General features: G+C 46.4%; 1 protein-coding gene across 4 annotated transcripts in view; it reads left to right on the forward strand.

Annotated features, from left to right (window-relative positions):
• The window catches only part of PDLIM5 (PDZ and LIM domain 5), a 565,292-nt gene that overhangs the window by 370,634 nt on the left and 174,995 nt on the right, over positions 1 to 19,663 (forward strand). For 3 of the 4 annotated variants that reach the window (XM_085641149.1, XM_085641151.1, XM_085641150.1), the window contains 2 exons: positions 3,998 to 4,162; positions 6,263 to 6,394. The exons of the other annotated variant lie outside the window; for it this stretch is intronic. In XM_085641149.1, coding sequence (XP_085497275.1) covers positions 3,998 to 4,162; positions 6,263 to 6,394 — 297 coding nt within the window. The remainder of the gene's footprint in view (positions 1 to 3,997; positions 4,163 to 6,262; positions 6,395 to 19,663) is intronic. 4 annotated transcript variants of the gene reach the window in all.

A 19,663-nucleotide genomic window follows, 5' to 3' on the forward strand; every position in this document is an offset into this window, starting at 1 on the left:
CTTCTGAGCATATGCATCTGGTCTATCATGCTACCATTTCATGAAGAATATATGTCCAACAGCAGGGCAGGGTTCTCTACCCATGTGTAGAAAACCCTCCACAATCTACACCTCCCTGTGTGGAGATTGAGTGGTGGCGTTTTACTGTATTTGATTTGCCAGCCGAAGTTGTGGTTCTCATCCTGGCTGCCAGGCACCTTTCAATAAAGTCAGTTTTAGCCGTGCGCTGGGACAAATTAAAGGGCCGGTGTGGAGTATGCAAGACAAATCCTCTGCATCGCAATCTGTCAGATATGTTATTATTTGTTTGTCTTTGGCCCAGTAGGGCCTTGAGTTGGCTACTAATTAAAGGTTATTTATTGGGCCTTTCAGCTTTATTCCATTTACCTGGCTAAACATCCTTGTTCAAATCACCTATTGTCATGTGGTTATTAAATGTTTAACACTCATGTCCCCTCCAAAGCGATTGTGATGCCACTGTGGGACTTTCATTTGGTCCTGACATTTCTCTTGTGTTCTCTCTTTGAACTGATGTACAGCTGCTGTTTGCATCTTCTGACACTAAAGACTGTCTCCCTCGTCACAATCGAATCAGCTTGTCAGTTGAGTGAGTTCCAGGTTCTCTTGAAGCAACCCCTCTACACCCCCTTTTTAGGTCTCGGCTAGCGAAGGCTGCGCTTGCGCAGTCTCGCTCGCGAGATTTAATGACTTGGAGAAGAGGGGCTTGCACCCGCCCCTCTTCTCCCCTGTTCTCCATTGGCTGGCCTCTTGAATGCTGGCCAGCCATTGGAGAAGAGGTCAGTCATTCTGATGAGGCCCCGTCCTTTTCGGATCGGGGGCGTGTTTTTTGCAGAAAGTCTAATTATCTCCTCCAGCCAATGGCAAGAGGAGATAACAGCAAAACACGCCCCCGAATCTGAAAAGGACACTGCGTGTCTCCGAGGCATTTCTGCTCTGCCTCGGAGAAAGGCAGTGGTGTGTTCGTCCGCTCCTCCTCTCCTTTCTGTAGAGTGCTGGCCTCTGCCCAGGGTGTTGCTGCATCCACAGTAGTTGAGTGCTTTCTCCTCAGTGGTTGAGTGCTCGCCTCTGCCCAGCGTGCACTTTCTCCTCGGTGCGGTGTTGGTCCATCTCTGCGCACCACGCTGCTCTCTGCTCGGGGAGATGTGCCGTCCGCCCACAGCACTGGCTGCACGCTCGGTGTGTTTGCAGAGCTGCTCCTCCGTGTCACCGCCAGTCCCCGGCTGCCTGTGCCCTCCACCATGCCCCCGGTCTCTCCTCCTCCCGCCCTCCTCACGGAAGCAGCCATTACTGCAAAAGGTTGTATTCACGTGGCGCGCACAACTTTAGAAGGAAATGTTTTAACAGAGCAATGCTGCATGCTTGGGTGTTCGCTACTGCAGACCTAAGCTTCCAAGTCCTTGCACGAGCAGCTCACCCAGTTCAATTTTTGTTTTTTTTGTATCTGGGACTTGTACTTCTGGTTTGTTAATGGGATAATAGGATTACAAAACCCAAAATGCAAAGAAACAAACCTTGAGTGGATGTGCAGCTCACACATAGAACTGGGTAATCTCGGAACTCTGGTATCGAGACTTTCGTAGGGCCGGCACAGAAAATCAATTTACGAATGCGTTGCCCCTTGCTAGCCCCTTGCTGTTTATCGCAAATGGCTCTGCCAAAGGACGCTCATTCTGATCTGAAATATACCCATTAATCAAGTACTCCGATGCACCTGAATTCTAGCCTGAAAGACCACCTGCTGGTCCAGTACTGACAACCACCGCAGCCTAACTTCTGGTGAAACCCTGCCCTGTAGACACCCGACGAATTCCATGACGTCTCCACATTACGCACAACGCTCGTCTAGTCGCCCTGACTTCACCACATGGATATTAGTGACAGAAGCTGGTGGGCCAGTAGTGCATATCCGTGGCATGCCGGGCCGTTGGCATGTGCTGTTACCGCGCAGACTAATGCTAGCCCTCTCTTCACATGCAGGGACAACATGAGGGCTCGGCCCGGCAGGGACATGATGAGCACGTCTGCAGAGAACTGGGTGTGCAGCCAGCACTTCGGCGCTCACAGGACGAGGGAGGTGCCCGGCAGCTGCTGCCCATATCATGCGCCCTCAGGCGGTTAATTTTTTATCCTGACATCACTCTTCTGGGCCGCTGCCCAGGCCGCACAATGTTCTTCCTTCTTACAGCCCTCGAGCACCCAGACAGCCGCGACACTGGAGCAGGGTGTGCCCCGATCCAACCTACACACACACATCACCGATGTCGCACGCACTGGTACCAGGTACGGTTGGCCCTCGTACCGACCTGCATCACTGCTGCACCATGAGAACCACGGGCATCAGGAATGGGTGGGCCTTGCACTGACCCACAACGCCCACCCCATCGCTTCTCAACCCAAGCCACTGCAGCACTCAAAGAGGCAGTACTATCTTTGGCTGGAGTGCTCAGAACCGACCCACACATTATAGAGCCACCCAGGCATTGGCCCATCCACACCTATATAACACTGTGCCGTCGATGTACATGCCAAAGCCAATCCTGCACCTCGAGTCAATGTGAATCTCTGGGTCGCTGACCGAGCGCAATGTGGGCCCTTGCGCTCACCCAGCCATACCTGCATGGTTCACCAACCCACAACATTGAAAGAGTTTTATATAGCGCGAACTAGACCCAAGAATATCAGGTATCAGAGCGCTTTACATGCGCACCAGTTTCGTTACAGATGGACACATTTATTACACCAGTCCATGCCAGCCAAGGTAGGGTAGGCTACGCATCACCCCCACACCAGCCTTGCATGGAGGATTCCCATACCCGCACCAGCCCTACACACCGGTCCCGTGAGGCCTCCGATCGGTTTAAGCGCACTTACAAATGAGAGAGAAAGCAGAGGCAGAGAGGGCAAAGACAGGCACAGGGCAAACGCTTAGTCAAATGTGCGTACTACACCCTGCCCAATGAGTCATACAAAGATACTTAAATCCAGTCAATGATTAACATTACCATAAGCATATAGAACACTTCCCTCCAATACATGACTGCTTACACATATTTCTGCAGTGGTTTATTTATTTATTATAAGAGTTTTATAAAGACCCGAGGACGCGGTCTGGTTACTTCAGAGCGCTAGATACAGAGGGAGGCATTGCTGCGGTAGTACAACTCTTTCAGGAAAAGCCTTAAAGTCCTAGTAGAAGTAAGTCTCTTACATGGAAGCGAGAGTCAGTTTTGGAGGGGTGGCAGAAAGGGTGGGGCATAAGGTGTTAGTGAAAGTTGAGGGTAGGAACGGCGGTATACCTTCACCTTACCTAGCAGATGGAATATGGGCTGAAACGGAGATGTTGTTCAGTACCCTTCACCCGTCGCTGTTACTGCAGAGACATTGGTGTGCATTGTAAGGCAATGCCATTACAGGGATGAACAAGCATTTACAATGCAATGGTCTCGGCATTGGTAAAGTTAGAGCTATTGGCATTGCTCATGACATTATTTTTGTTTATTTTTTTGTTTTTAAAACATTTAAAGAAACCGCATTGTCATGAGCAATGCCAATAGCTCTAACTTTAACAATGCCGAGACCGTTGCATTGTAAATGCTTGTTCCCAGATAAATTGGGACTGAGAAGCAGGCTGGCCTTATATGCAGGTCCACTCTGTCCATTACTTTCAGGGTGGAGCAAAGCCAAAGCAGGGCTGCACGGCGCCACCTAGTGGCCGTAGGAGCGCAGAAAATGTTCTGAACCCACTTTAGAGCCAGGGAAATATTCTAAAGGTGAGGAATGTATTCACCTGATCTGTTGTCAGAAAAAATAATCTGCAAGAAACGGCCTTACTAAATTTAATTGACTTGTTCATTATGCAGGTTTGGATTTAGTGAACCATTCTCAAAATAGGCATCTTACATTTTATGACATTTTTGTTTGATGTAGCTGAATTCTGCTCTCCTTTTTACTCTGCACGTCATTTCTTTCATTTAAGCTTCCACAGCAAAACTTTGTACCTTGAGAATCCACTGGATAGCTTGCCAAAATCCAGTCCGTTCTCTCCTCCCCTTGAGTCATTTCCAGGTCGGAGTTCAATGGACAGGGCAAGTGTTGTCGCTGCGGTCTCTGCTGCTTCTGCTGCCGTTGGTGTTCAAGCCAGGTAGAGCTACAAGGAGTGGTGGTTTGTTTCCTCACACTGTAATTCCCTTATATAAGGCCAACCCTGTCTTGCATGAACTCTATTCACTTGTGTGTCTGTGCGGAAAGTACTTTCAAAAGTTAGAACAGTTCACTCATAGAATGCAGGCTTCATTGTTTTCCTAAAAACTAGTTAAAAAAAATAAAAAATAAAAATCCACATAAAATTGGAAGGTGACTTCACTTGTCCGTTGGTTGGTGTTCAAATAATAATTTTAAAAATGCTCTTGATTAACAGTTGCAACCAAAGTTTTTCGACTAGAATTTTCTTTTTTCTTGTTCAAACTAAAGGTCTTTTACCCTTCGCCAATCAGTCTTATTATGGCAACTTATGATGATGAAATCTTGAGAAATAGCTGTAAAATCAATGGATTGGGCGTACCAAACGTAAATTGTAATATGTAAAAGCAAGGACTATGTGTTTTCATGATGTAGTGCAACGAGCCCTTTAAATGTCTGGAAGTGCAAATGAGCAACCGGTGCACTCGCTTCAAGGCGGCACAGACGCTTGGGCCACTGATGTCATGTTTGTGGTATGTCTGTGCAAAACAGCAGTTGTGGTGGTAAAATTGTAAGATTTATAGGACCTAGGTTTCCATTTCCCCGTGTGGCAAGTCTGCCTTTAAGAGTTCTTTGGAACTTTCTTGGTGCTACTGAGTGTTGGTGAGAGTGGCCGATGAAGTCTACCTGTGAATTTCACACCAGTGACTGGACATTTCATTAACACACCTCACTGCTCTTCCAGTCACCTAAGGCTGGCTTCCTTAAGATGAGGTCAACTGGTTTGCAGCAGGTCCCTGGCCCATACAAGGCACCACCTTCTTGACCTCTCTTCTTTCTCCTCTGTGCCTTGAGGGGGATGCCAAAATAAATCTGTAATCACCTGAACACCTAGCTGTTTAGCTAACCTAAAGTAGAAGGAATGGCTGCCATTACTGCATGTTTAAATCCATATTACATACCTGCAACTTGGAAGCATCCATTGGTTTTACTACTTCTTTACATAAACACAAGCAACGTCAAATATAACGAATAAATTAGTGAATTTTGATCACTAATAGTCTGTACTAGATTATAATGGTGAGCCTATTGTAGAAGGTTCTCTAGTCACAGCAGCTGAGCTACCAGCTTCTTCAAAGGTTACTCCATGTGATGGCGCAAATGACCACTTTGGCATCACATATTAAATATTGATTCATAAGGGGAAGAAAACAGAAGTATGTAAAGCCAGATCCTCACTTTTCATTTGATGTGAGGAGGCTTGTTTCCAGCTCCCAAGCATCCAGGACACTGTACATGTCATGCTGTCTGAGTGTACTTTTTTGACTGCAAAAGCCAAGTAGTGTTACTGTTTACAGACCCAAACCAGTGGCCACCTGTCACTTATATTGATCAGACGAATTACTCAAACCTACCCTACTCCCGCAGTGTGGTACCAGCGGACATTGTTGTGGCGCTAAGTGTGCCACAACCCTAAGTTAGAGGCATCACTTAAGCTGCATTGAGGCCTAAATGTGCCAAATTGAACCTTTTTAATATCCACTACACTTCTATAAATATTTTTTTAATAAATAAATACATTTAATTTGTAAATTGATGTTTCACCACACTTCTGAAAGTCCTGCCACACTTGTGCTGCGCTATATGTCCAAAAGGCCTCTTGACACAGACAGTTCGCCCTGTGCCCATAAGCTCGCTTGGTACAGACTTATGCCCAATTCCCATTTTCCACCTGTAGAATTTATTAAAACATCACTCAGTAGGCACAGACACCAACCCTTATTAGCGCACTTGCAAATTGGCCATGGACTTAGTTTTAACTAACCTTTTCAATGCTGTAGCTTTATGGTAGTTTTACTGGTGGTTTTGTGCATGGTAACCTGTATTTGTACATGTAATGGGTATCCAGGGTTCTATATTCAGCGTTACATTACTTTTTCTGAAGGTTATCTTGCATGTTTAAGTGGTAAAGAGAAAATAATCCTAATCTAATAGTGCCATAAGGCTCTAGTGCTGTTCAGGGCTTAATCCTCTTACAAGCTCTCTGTAAACGCTTGCTTAGGCTCTCCGACCCTTCTCCATATCGCGCTCTACTGGATGCTCTTCTGATCAACCCTGTCACTAGACCATCTCCACCCTACCAGACATCTTCGAGGAAGTCCATGAGCGCTCTGTGTGCACAGGAAGGTATCAGGTGAGAAGTCAAAACAAATTCACAAATGTGCGGCACATCTAATATTAATTTGTTAGTCGGTTTGAGCTTAACTAACAGGCACTTGCACAGAAAGTGACCTTTTCTGCCCACTTGGTTGTGACATAGTGTGTTTTTTCATGCTTGCGTTTCAACTCCCATCGCACGGATCCCATTGTAGCCCATGCTTGAAAAGGATTTTCTTATCACTCTATATAGTCCACCCCTAACTTACTCAGCAATGTGTAAACATTTCAAAGACCATTGGAGGTTTAGAGGTGACCTTTTACATATTTACCTCCTTTTTGCAGTTTTGAGTTTTGTGGGAGTTTTCACGATGGTGGTATTCTAATCAATCAATCTGTATTTATATAGCGTGGCTTATCACCCTGGGGGTGTGGTGTCCATGCACCTAGGAATGGTGAGCCTTAGTCGAGGAGCCAGGTCTTGAGTCCCTTCATGAAGTCGACGAGTGAAGGGGAGGTTCAGAGGTGAAGTAGAGGGTCGTTCAAGGACTTGGCGGTGAAATGGAAGATCGGATGCGCAGGGCATGTGCGAGGGCGAAGGAGGTGGAATGGCGTTGTCTGGTTGACTAGTGGAAGGTCAGGCAGTGGTCAATGTAGGTGGGGTCCGGTGTTGTAGAGGGCCTTGTAGGCGTGCATAAGCAGTTTGAACTGGCACCTTTTATGGGAGCCAGTGGAGGCTTCTGAATAGGGGGGTGATGCTAGTCCGTTTGGGAAGGTCGAGGATGAGTCTGGCTGAGGTGTTCTGTATGATCAATAGATGTTTGAGGAGATGGGTGGTGTTCCAGCGTAGAGTGCATTTCCGTAGTCCAGTTGGCAGGTGATGAGGCTTGAGTCACTGTTTTCTTGATGCTGGCTGGGATACACCTGAAAATCCTACAAAGCATGCGGAGGGTGTGGAAGCAGGAGGAGGCTACTGAGTTGTCCTGGTACTTCTTGGAGTGGTCACTGTCCAGGTTGATCCAGAGGTTGCAGGCGTGGTTAGTAGGGATAGGTGAGTGAGGGTACGAGTGAGGTGGGTTACTATGTATTCACATGGGGAGGTGTTCTTCCCGAAGATGAGCTCTTCTGAGTATCCATGGTTTAGCGAGGCTAGTAGGATTCATAGTCAATATGATGCTTTTTCATCCACTATCCCTCTCTAGAGATGGTTAATTCAGATATGGACCCACCACGCAAACTTCTGTGCAAACAAAAGCCATTGGCCTGGCTCATGAAGTGCTGAGAACACCCATGACTACTCAATCATTTTGGCATTAGTGATTTTCCTTCATGTAGTGTGACTCTCCTAGTCCTTCAGATGCGAGCAAGGTGCAAGCTTCAGGGGCTGTCCTTCAATGAAAGGTTGATTTTATTATACTTGAAAACATGGACAGCTATCCCCAAGGGTGTGGGTTTTCTCTTTATGCTCCTCAGAAGGGGATATTTAGTATATTCTTGGAAAGGATTGCAAAAGGATTGTTTGATCGTAGTCGAGCATTATGTGTGGGGATCAGTGATGTCTTTTTAAGTGTGGGCCACATCTCTTATTTATGAATCTTAAATTAAGAGTATCTGTCCCCCTCCCTCGTGGTGTGGACCGCAGTCCCCATACCCCCACATTCAACCTTCTTTTTTATTGTTCTCACCGTAATTCTTAATACCACAGTGATCTTTCCATGTGTGCCTCGATTCACCTTCCTTGCACGCACCCCAAACACATTTAAGTGTCTACTAAATGGGAAGGGAATGGAGAGGTGAGAGATACCACCCCAGGGTGGAAGTTAAGATGGTGATACCCATTCTTGTACAAGCGATTGGTGTGATTGTGCATGTGTGTCTGTGAAAGGTTTTGTGGCTTCCATTGCTAACCCCATACCCAACGCTACATAGTAAAGTAGCAGTAATCCACATTGGAAGTGTTGAAGGAAGCTTTCTTGAAAGCCCGGTGAGCCAGAATAGTCCTGAGGAAAGAAAGGAGGCAATGTCCTCCAAATTTAAACAGAACTAAAAAAATGGACTGAGGTACTTTGTACTTCTTTGTAGATGCATGTTGTTGCAAGAAAAAAATATTCATAACTTTTAAGTGCGAGCCAGCTACCTGAAATTGTTAGTTTCTGTTCCAGATAGTTAAGGGAAGGTTAGGCTCTCTGAACTAGGGAAGCCAATTTGAAAACACTTCTCATTTCAGAAACCATTGAAGGGAAAAATGAACAGAAGAGATAGGTTCATAATGTCGAGTTCTTTTGACAAACATGCTTACTGTCTGGATACCTGTGAGTAAAGAGTTTCCATTCTGAGGTCCAGACAGACCAAGGGTCTGGAACAGCCTGGATATCCGTTTCTGTAAAAAAAAAAAAGACTTCAGGCCTGATTTTAAGTTTAACAGAGTCTTGTCCATCGGATTGGCGGAGGAAATTAACTCCGCTATCCCAACAGTACTCCATCTGTCAAATTTAGACATGACTGGCAGCCCAGAGGTCATCTCTATACCTTGTAAGAAACCACCATCACATCACATACAAAAGGTTTGGTGGTTGCCCACTGTCAGTTTTGATGGCTGTCCACTATTGTTAATACAGAGGCAGTAGGCCGGACATATTTATCGTGAAACTCGTATGATAAGAGCTGCAGATCTTTATGAACAACTTGTTATTACACTCTGTTAAACCTTAACATAGGTATTACATGGTTTACCATAATCATCAACGGTTTTGTTGTTGGTTACCTTTCTGCAAACCCTTGCACTGTGTTCTTTCTTGTTAGGCTCTCACAAGAAGGTGGTGTATTGCTTTGCCATCTGCAGTTTTATACATATTTCTTATTTTATTAGTTTATGCCCGATGATTGACGTGTAGGAAAGCTTACTCTCAATACAGTAGGCCTGAGCTGGTAATGGTGAAAAACCAGGGGAAAAAAGCTAGAGCCTTGATGGGTTCATTGGGAAAAGTTATGTCAGATGCCGTATGTCTGTACTGTTCATTATGCAAAGTGATTGCGAAGGCAGTAGACATGCTTTATTTGTTGTGAACAGCATCTATTAAAGCTAATAGACCTTCAAGAAAACATCGGTATTGTACTTTGTTAAAGCCTGTACACAGATATTTTGCTGCAGGGAATCCCACACATTACCATAGAAGGCAAGTGTTTTGTGATGTTTACCCCCTTTGACAAATCCTGGGTATAATACATTTGCAGTACAATAATCCTTTTTAGGTCCTCTTATGAGGGATTGTACATTGTTTTACTAATTGCAATTTTGTATTTGACATTGCTTTACAGAATACCTTATGGCTGCCTTATGGGAAAGTTTACACACAATACAGTAGGGCCGGAGAAGCTACGGTGGCAAGCCAATGGTAAACGTTATAGGCAAGATTGGGTCAGAGATGGCACAGTTGTGTCAGACACTGTACGTCTGAACTGTTTAGTATGGATCGTTATAACAAAGATAGAACACATGGATTGTTAAAAGCATTTGTTAAAACCAATAGGTCTTCAGGGGTGGATTGCAATTACAATGTTTTAAAGCCTGTACAGAAATATTTTCTTATATGGAATCTCACATATTAGCATACAGAAGCAGTCGCACAAATGCCTGGGTAGAATATATGCACTGTGCTAAACTTTGTTGAGTATTGGTTTGCCAAATGTTGTTTTGTGCATATTTGTAATTTTATGGCTGTGTTTGTTGGTTGCTTTTGTGTAAATGCTTTTGCTTCAATACATAAGTCCTGGCTTTGCTATTTAAAGTATTTATATAGCTTAGGCATATCCACCTGGCAAAAGAGCACTTTACAAGCATTAAATAAAGGGTATAGTCTGAAGAGATGTGTTTTAAGTCTTTCCCGACAACAGTTGGTTATGATTTAGCCTTCTGAGGTAGTGAATGTAGTTATGTTGATAGGCTAGCGATAAAAGCAATAGGTCTTATTGGCTCATTGGGAAATGTTATGTCAGATGCCGTTGGACTGATATGTTTATTATGAGAAATTTCTACCTAGGCAGTGGGCCAAATACTACAAGGCCACTACTTCTAAAACGAGCGACATTATTGCAATTATATTGCCCTTAGGCTACCATTGCTTTACCATTCCAAAATGGACACCACGTTTTGAAGCATTATGTAGACCATCCTGGAGTGGTAGAATTATTATACACTATGCACAATACTGTTCAAAAATGGCCACCCAATCAATAAATCAATCAAACATTTGTAAAGTTGTCAAGGCACTGGGGTGTGGGGGGGGGGGAGAGGAGAAGCAGCTACTGATCGAACTGCCTGGTCTTAAGAAGTTTCCTGAAGGTCAGCAGGTCCTGGGTTTGTCGCAGGTGGGTGGGAAGGGTGTTCCATGTCTTGGCGGCAAGGTGGGAGAATGATCTGCCGCCGGTGGTCGTTTGGCGGATGCATGGGACAGTGGTGAGGGTGCGGTCCCCGAAGCAAAGCTGGCAGTTCGGGGTGTAGAAGGTGAATCGTTTGTTTAGGTATGCTGGTTCGGCCTTGTGGAGTGCTTTGTGAGAGTGGGTGAGTAGCATGAAGGTGATCCTCTTGTTGACCGGGAGCCAGTGGAGGTCTCGCAGGTTGGCGGAGATGTGGCTGTGGCGAGGCATTCCAAGGATGAGGTGTGCAGAGGCGCTTTGTATGCGTTAAAGTTTTTTCTGGAGTTTGGCCGTGGTTCCCGTGTAGAGGGCGTTGTCGTAGTCCAGCCTGCTGCTGACGAGGGCTTGGGTGAATGTCCTTCTGGTTTCGGTGGGGATCCATCTGTAGATCTTGCGGATCATGCGGAGGGTGTTGAAGCAGGAGGAGGAGACCGCGTTGACTTGCTGGGTCAAAGAGAGCGTTGAGTCCAGGGTGAACCCCAGGTTGTGAGCGTGGTTGGTGGGGGTCCGGCCGTTTCCAGCGTGGCCGGCCACCAGGAGTCGTCCCATGTGGAGAGGGTGGGGCCGTGGATGAGGACCTCCATCTTGTCCGAGTTCAGTTTCAGGCGGCTGGTCTTCATCCACTCTGCGACAGCCTTCATTCCCTCGTGGAGGTTGGATTTGGCGGTGGCCGGACCTTGGTGAGGGAGAGGATCAGCTGAGTGTTGTCGGCGTACGAGATGATGTTGAGGTGGTGCGCTCGGACGATGTTGGTGAGAGGTGCCATGTAGATCTTAAACAGGGTCGGGCTGAGGGATGATCCTTGGGGTATGCCGCAGGTGATCGTGGTGGCTTCGGATCAGAATGGGGGGAGGCGGACTCTCTGGGTTCTGCTGGTGAGGAAGAAGGTGATCCAGTTCAGAGTTTTGTCGCGGATCCCTGCGTCGTGGAGGCGTGTGGTGGCAGATGGTGTCGAAGTTGGCCGATAGGTCAAGGAGGATGAGGGCCGTGGTTTCGCCGTTGTCCAGCAGGGCCCTTATGTCGTCGGTGACAGCGATGAGGGTGGTTTTGGTGCTGTGTTTGCTTTGGAAGCCGGATTGGGAGGAGTCCAGGATGTTGTTCTCCTCAAGGAAGTGGGTCAGTTGTCTGTTGGCGGTCTTCTCAATGACTTTCGCCGGGAACGGGAGCAGGGAGATGGGTCGGAAGTTCTTGAGGTCCTTTGGGTCCGCCTTGGGTTTTTTGAGTAGGGCGTTGATCTCGGCGTGTTTCCAGCTCTCCGTAAAGGTAGCGGTCTCGAAGGATCTGTTGATGATCTTCCGGAGTTGGGGTGCGATGATGGAGCTTGCTTTGTTGAAGATGTGGTGGGGGCAGGGGTCTGAAGGTGAGCCGGAGTGGATGGTGTTAATGATATTGATGGTGTCTTCATCAATGATGTTGTTCCAGGAGAGCAGGAGGTCGGTGTGTTTGGTGGGCATTGAGTCGGGGGTGTCGGCGTCTGTCGTCAGTGTCTGGGTGCCGAAGCTGTCATGGATACCTGCGATCTTGCGATGGAATAAGGTGGCCAGGGAGTCGCAGAGTTCTTGCGATGGCGGGATGTCATTGGCGCTGGGGGTGGCGAGTTCTTTCACAATGTTGAAGAGCTCTTTGTTGTTGTGTGCGTTGTTGTCGATGCGCTCCTTGAAGGAGGTCCTTTTGGCTGATCGGATGAGTTAGTGGTGCTTGCGTCTGGCATTCTTGTGGGCTGCGTGGTTGTCTGGTGTCTGGTCTTGGTGCCACTGCTTCTCAAATCTTCGACAGGCTTGTTTGGAAACCTGGAGGTCGGCGTTGAACTAGATGGCTCTCGTGTCGGTGCGCCTGTTTGAGGGTTTCCTGATCGGGGTGAGGGTGTTGGCGCAATCGTCGATCCATTGTCTGAAGTTGTGGGCCGCTGCATTGGTGTCTGAAGGCTCGGATGGAGAGCCTCGGTCGAGGGTGGTGATAAGCTGGTCTTCAGTGACTTTGTTCCAGCTGCGGTGTGGGATTCGTTGCGGTTGTTTGTGCGCGGTGTGTTTTTCAAAGGAGAAGTGGATGCAGTGGTGGTCGGTCCAGTGGAGTTTGGTGGTGTGGCTGAAGGTGACGTGGTTGCTGGCGGAGAAGATGGGGTCGAGGGTGTGTCCGGCGGAGTGGGTGGGTGTCGTTATGAGCTGTTTGAGTCCAAGGTTGATGAGGTTGTCAATCAAGGTTGTGGAGTTGCTGTCATTTGTGTTCTCGAGGTGGAAGTTCAGGTCTACGAGGAGAATGTAGTCTGTGGAGGCGAGGGTGTGTGTGCTGATGAGGTCAGTGATGGAGTCGCTGAACTGCGGTCGGGGTCCCGGGGGTCTGTAGACGAGGGTTCCTCTGAGGGTGGTGTTGTGATTGACGTGGATCTGGAAGTGTAGGAGTTCGGCCATGCTGAGGGAATCTTCGGTGTTGGTCGAGATTCTGATGGTGTTCCTGTGGGCGATGGCGATTCCTCCTCCTGGTTTGTTGTTTCGGTCCCTGTGGGTGATCTTGTAGCCGTCCGGGATGGCTATGTCGGGTGTCGAGGAGGCATTCATCTAGGTCTCCGTCAGGAAGGCAACGTCCGGGGAGGATGAATCGAGCAGGACCCAGAGTTCGACTGCATGCTTGTGGACTGAGCGGGTGTTGAGCAGTTTGCATCTGAGATGGTTGTGGTCTGCTTTGGTGGGGTGGGCAGGTGTGCGCTGGCAGGTGTAGCTGTAATTTTGACAGGTGAAGGGTCCGTGGGTGAGCTTTGGGGTGGCCTGGAAGCAGGTGGAGGATCGGCCAGCGTTGAGTGCATGGAGGGTGTTGGCGTTGTAGCAGCGTCGGGTGTTATGGCACTCGCGGGGGCCAGGGGGTCTGGCGCTGGGCGCGGTCCAGGCGCGGGCTGGCGCATACGGGCTTCCCTTAGGTGCGGCACGCGGTCTCGCAGCAGTCGGCATTTAAGTATGGGAAGGAGGAGGGGTGTGTGGCTGGGAGGCGGGAGCAGTGCAGGTTACGGTGGGAAAAAGAAGGAAACGCAGTGGTGGCGTTCCGGGTGCTGGCAACCCTCAGCAAGGAGCGAAGAGTGAGAGGAGCAATCCAAATAAAATAAAAGAGAGGATGAAAACAAAATCGGGACCTAGCGGGGGGGGACTCGAACCTGGTCTGTGGGGACCGAGGGCAGAGCGCTGACGAGCTGAGCTGCGGGGGAAGAGCTGATCACTGACCAAGGGTCAGGGGTCTAGCTTGCACTCCCCGCAGCGGTCTGCATTTAAGTAGGGGAGGGGCGTGTGGCTGGGAGGCGGGAGCGGTGCGGGTTATGGTGGGAAAAAGAAGGAAACGCAGTGGTGGCGTTCCGGGTGCGGGCAACCCTCGGCAAGGAGCCAAGAGGGAGAATAAAATAAAAGAGAGGATGAAAAAAATCGGGACCCAGCGGGGGGAGGACTTGAACCTGGTCTGTGGGGACCAAGGGCAGAGCGCTGACGAGCTGAGCTGCGGGGGAAGAGCTGATCACTGATCAATGGGATGAGCTGCCCTCTTGGAATGGTATTGTGGACTATGTATCATTGTTTTACTGCTCCAGATTGGCCAACTCTTTGCTTCTAATCATGGTGCCCATGTAGGAAATTTTAAAAAAAATAGTATGTGCTATATCAATGCACGATGGTCACTGCTTTTAGGCAGTGAAATGTTTTTTTGTTGTTTTTTGTGTGTGTTTTTTGTGTTTACTTTTACTGTTAATTAACTTGCATATGCTTACTGAGTTTATTTTTCTTTTTTTATTGTGGGTGGTATGTGTGTGAATGAGAATAAGTAATTGGGTCAATAAACCGATGCATGGGTGCAAGGGTGAGTAACAGACGTCATATATGATGATTTATTGAATGCCTAAACACACTAACTGGAGGCACTTTTAAGCCAGACTTTTTGGCATTGCCAATGCTTGTTTCTTAGGTGTGCGCTCGCTCGCTGCTGATGGTTGTTTGTTAGCGTAGAGCATTTGCAGCCCAGAAGCGGCCTTTCCATCAAGCAGCAGGAAGTCGGTTCACACAGGGTTGTTACTGAAGATCACAGCAGCCATGTGTTTGAGGTTATGCTGTGTCAAGTCATGGCTTTACCCCATGTCAGCGGCAAAGTTTCAGACATGACAAGAATTGCAGAGACAACGCCAGGAATGTAAACTATAGATAAAGCATGCTGCGCAGAGCTGGAAGCAAGACGATGCTAATTTCTGTGCTGATAAGAAAGACTTTTTTTTATAGTTGTTGTGGAGCTCCTATGTGTCAACTATTAGTGTTTCGCATCCTTTTGTCACTTGGGCGCCGCAAACTGGCTTTTCTAAAAATAAAAAAAAATAAAAAACATCTTAATCGTGTATTCAGTTCAAGGACAACTATCAAATGTCGGACTTGATACAACCCTGACAGAGCAGAACCTCCAATCAAGGGAAAAGAGATTTCCCTTAAAGATGTGTTATGCATTTAATAGTTCGAACCAGTAGCATAACGTAAAATGACGGGGCCCCACTGCAGAATGTGAAGCGGGCCCCTGAGTCTCCCATACCGCACAGATATTAGTAAGAGTTCACCCTTATATGTGTTAAAAATTCTGTAAAAAACTTTTATCATTTTTTATTATGTCTAAGTTGTGACTTGAAATACAGGGCTACATTTTTTATACTAACAGATGGATAAATAAGCTAAGGGGTAAGTACACGGGTTACTGCAGTGATGCAGATGCAACCATTGAGTGAAATGACTTTTCCATATATTATATATGCATTGCGTCAACCCATTATTGTTAGTGTTGCTTGCCATTGATTTCTCTGCATTTTGAAAAAAACTGTTCTGAGTAGGGGTTGCAGTTTTAGATGTCCAAGGCAGCATCCTGGATAGACGTTGTTAGTGCATTTTCTTGACTGGTCACACTTAAATCCTACTTTTATTGTTCTTTGTCAGATGTCGTAGCGGGCTTAAATGTTTTCTAGCTGAATCAGCATCGACAGAATACTTTCTTGTCTCACTTTTTTTCTTTTTATCTGAGTGATACAGTTGAAATCATGTATGTGTTCAACATTGGACGACCAGTCCTCCTACCATTTTGCCTGCTTATACATGCTACAGTATGTAGTGGGGTTTAGGGTTGCACTTTTAGGTATGCTGTCTGAAGGGTGGTGTATTTTGTGGTGTTTTGTTCGATGTGGTGGTTGATGTGAGGCATGATCTGGTGGTATTTGGAATCATCGCTGATGTGGTGTTAAATGGTGGCATGGGATGCCTTGGTGATGACGAGTAAGACGTTGTGCGGTATGGTTTGTTGCGTTATGGTGTTCAGTAACAAGGGCTCAAATATGGTGTACGTTCATTCAGTATTGGGAATTTGGGTTAGCAGCATTTGCTTTCTGACCTGTTATTTAGTGGAGCCCTTTCATATATCATGTTCCTCTGCAAAGGCTATAGTGGAAGGCAGTGCTGTTGTTTGCAGTTGGAGTGTGACACAGGCGGCAGTGTGAGCAAGTAGTTGTCCAGGTGAGCTGAAGCTACTTCCCTGCTGATATTTTGAACTTACTGTAAATTGTTGTAGACTCAATGCTTGGTTAGTAAAAGTTTTTGGGCACCAGGTTCCTACATGGAGATTTGGGTTTCCACTGCTGCTTAAACGAAATGTAAGGGCTCTTGAATTCACTTGAGACACGTTTGGGAACGCATATGGGCCCTGGTTACAACTGGGCTGGAAAATTCCCGCCTCTGCGCAAACCTCCGTGGATGGAATTATGAGTTGTGCAGAGTTTATTGCACCCAGTAATGACCAGATGCAGTAAAGTCTGTACCCCAACATTTTCTGCAGATACCCATTGGCAGGTCAAAACTGCCGCTATCATGACATATGAATATTAGTGTGAAAAGCACCGAAGTCTGCATGTTGTTCTCCATTTTGAGGGGCATAACTCATACATTTTTTGTCTGTTTTATTCCAAATTGTCATGATTTTAAGTAATCAAACAATAAACAATTATATATATTAACTCATAAAGTGTAATATTTACCAGAATGAGAAATACTCCCTGATATCAGGTTTATTGAGTGCAATAAATATTTTATTACCCTTCGGGTACCTAAAATAATGACCATGGATTGAGAGGTTATGAGAAGCACTGCAGTGGCCTTGAACTTGGACACCAAAGGTTAATGTTTGAAAAATGTTATGCAGGGTCCACCATTTGGCATGTGTTTCTGTACTTTAAGGCTACAATATGATTTGTGTTACTGAGGGAGAGGTGTGGCACAGCGGCCAGGGCGGCTGACTCCAGAGCATGGACTCGATCCCCGTCGCTGGAGGCAGCTCAGCCCAGCACCATGTGACTCTGGCCAGTAGCTCACTTAATCTTCCCGAAGGCCCGCAGCGCCTTGAGACCCTTAGGGGTGATTAGTTTGCGCCTTACAAATACCGGGTTAATTAATTAACACTAGTGGGCCTATGCACCTAATTAAGGGGCAGCACCAAAAACATGTGCTAAGAAATGCCTCCTATTACGAGGATCGGAGTAGTAGAACACATTTACGCACATTTTTTTGGATGATTGTGTTGGAAGAGGAGTTTTGTAGGCCGTGAATTAAAATTATCTGGCCAGAGCATCATGCACGTGCTAGGTGCTGCATTGATAATTTGGGGCATGTCGTTCACCGCACCAAGTGGCACAGATAAGCCAATGTTATTCTGAAGAGGGGACCATTTTTACATTCCCAGGTGGCTTAATAATGTTACATACCATCTTTCATAATCTTGAAGGGTTCTTAATACCAATTTAAAAATACCATTTTATGTTGCGGTTTGCTGTAGAAAGTAAGGATTCCCTCCTTCTTTTCAGCTGCTTAAATGGCCTTGAACAGTTAGCCGACACAAGTGGGACGCCGAGGTCTTGCCTGTGGTACCGCATACGTGTACTGAGTTACACTGAAAGAAACTTTGTTTGAAGACTTCCTCAGCTTATTCTCCAACGCCACAGACTGAAAAGACTAAGAATGCCAAAAGGCAATAGAGGATATCTGTTCGTCGGAAATATTTCGAGAACAGATGTTGCAGTTGGTTTGTGTTAGTGGCTTAATTACGAATGCTGGAGTGTTTGCTTAGCTCTTTTGGACCTGTCTTGGTTTCTTTCAGATTGCATTCCTGCCTCTTCTGCTCTCACCTGGGTCAGAGAACTCACTCTGACTGATTGCCACAATGAGTTCATCTACAATTATCACCTCCCAAATCCCCAGCTGGACAGTTGGCAGCAGTGTCGGAACGTACTGAAAGCAGTTCGGTTGGCGCCTGCCAACTAAAATCTTCAATTTGTCAACGAAACACCTCGTTACGGGAGCTGGCTCTGCAAAAACACTCCTCACCGACCCAAAAAGTGTCAAAGCTCTGTTTGCAGGCCTCACTTTTGGCACCAAGAAAATTATGTCAAAGCATGCGACTAATTATGTAATTCCCGATATTTCTATCAACGTTGTAAACACATCTCACTACCAGCATATGTTTCCAAGTGGTGAAGTCAAGACACTAGTTACTCCACAGCTAAGGATTTCTGAGAATCTATTCAATGGACACAATGAAGTGTAAAATTGTCTACTAATAAAGTTAAGGCACATTGTCTTTTAGAGTGTGGTATGGAAAGGTTAGTATTTTTTCTCTGTTTAGTCTTGGTGTTTAACCTGGATGACCATAAACACATTTATCAAAATTAAAGAGTGCAGCTGTTTTAGCACATTAATCTTTGGTGTGCTTAGCTATTTCAGCCCTTGAGTAAGCTAAGATTGCACACCTGTTGGAAACCACAGTTTGGGTCCTGCAGAGACCTGGGGCAGGTCCTGCAGGAGATCAACCACTCCACAGGAGGCACTATGTAAAAGAATAGACCATTTAAATATGTGATCCTTTTCTTCCCTCTTGTGCTGTGGTGTGCTGTTTGTTTTATCCCAGAGCCAAGACATGGTTTCTGCTACACTGATTCCAGAGAGGGTACAGTATATCCTTTGAGGACAGTACTGTCATGCTCAGTGTTTTTTTTATTTTTTATAAATAATCTTCAAAAATGCCTGTTGGATATGTGAACTGAATTCAAAAGTTGGATTATTTAAAGGGGCCATCCAGTGAATGATTCTAAAATAGGTCTCAAAACATAAGCAGACTTTATCAAACAAATGAACATTCTGAAATGCGGGTTGTGGGAGATTCCAAACTGGATGACCATTTTAACACTATTCGTTTCTTCCCTTTTGTTTTACCATCTCCAGCAAGTAAGTATATATTATCTACTGGCGGTCGCCAGTAGATAGTTATAGTTAGGACCGCGATTCCATAGGAAATATGAAAATTCTATTTTGAATAAGTTTGGCGCTGGTTGACGAATCCTCGTGAAATTTTCAAAACTAATGGGGCGCTCCGCTCAGCTCCTACCCTGAAAGTCTCGGGGTGATTCGTCAAGCGGGGGCTGAGAAAAACGGGGGGTCCCAAAACACGTTTTCCCCATGCATTTTCCCATAGGACCTTTAGTCGAAGGTACAGCCCGAACGGCTGAACATTTTACTTTAAATTTGGCAACAAGGTGGTCCTCAGGTCAGGCATGTGCCTTTTGCATATATGGTGTCAATCTGTTCAGTAGTGCCTGAGAAAATTGCAGTTAAAAGCACATAAATATCTATAAGCACGCACCGTGCGCGCACCTTGCGCGCACCTTAACGTGCGCGAGCGTAATTCTGATTGGTGGATTCATGTCAGTCAACATTCGAATCGGTCGAAATCAGGAAATGTCGGCCGCCATTTTGTGTGTTTTGTGTGTGACAGTGAAAAAGAAAGGTGGAGAACGTGAAAAGGGGGCAGGGTAGAGAGTTCCTGACCCCCTAGCCTTTGTCAGGGGGTC

The sequence above is a fragment of the Triturus cristatus genome, chromosome 2_2, assembly GCF_964204655.1.
Source record: "Triturus cristatus chromosome 2_2, aTriCri1.1, whole genome shotgun sequence".
In the NCBI taxonomy this organism is placed as follows: Eukaryota; Metazoa; Chordata; class Amphibia; order Caudata; family Salamandridae; genus Triturus; species Triturus cristatus.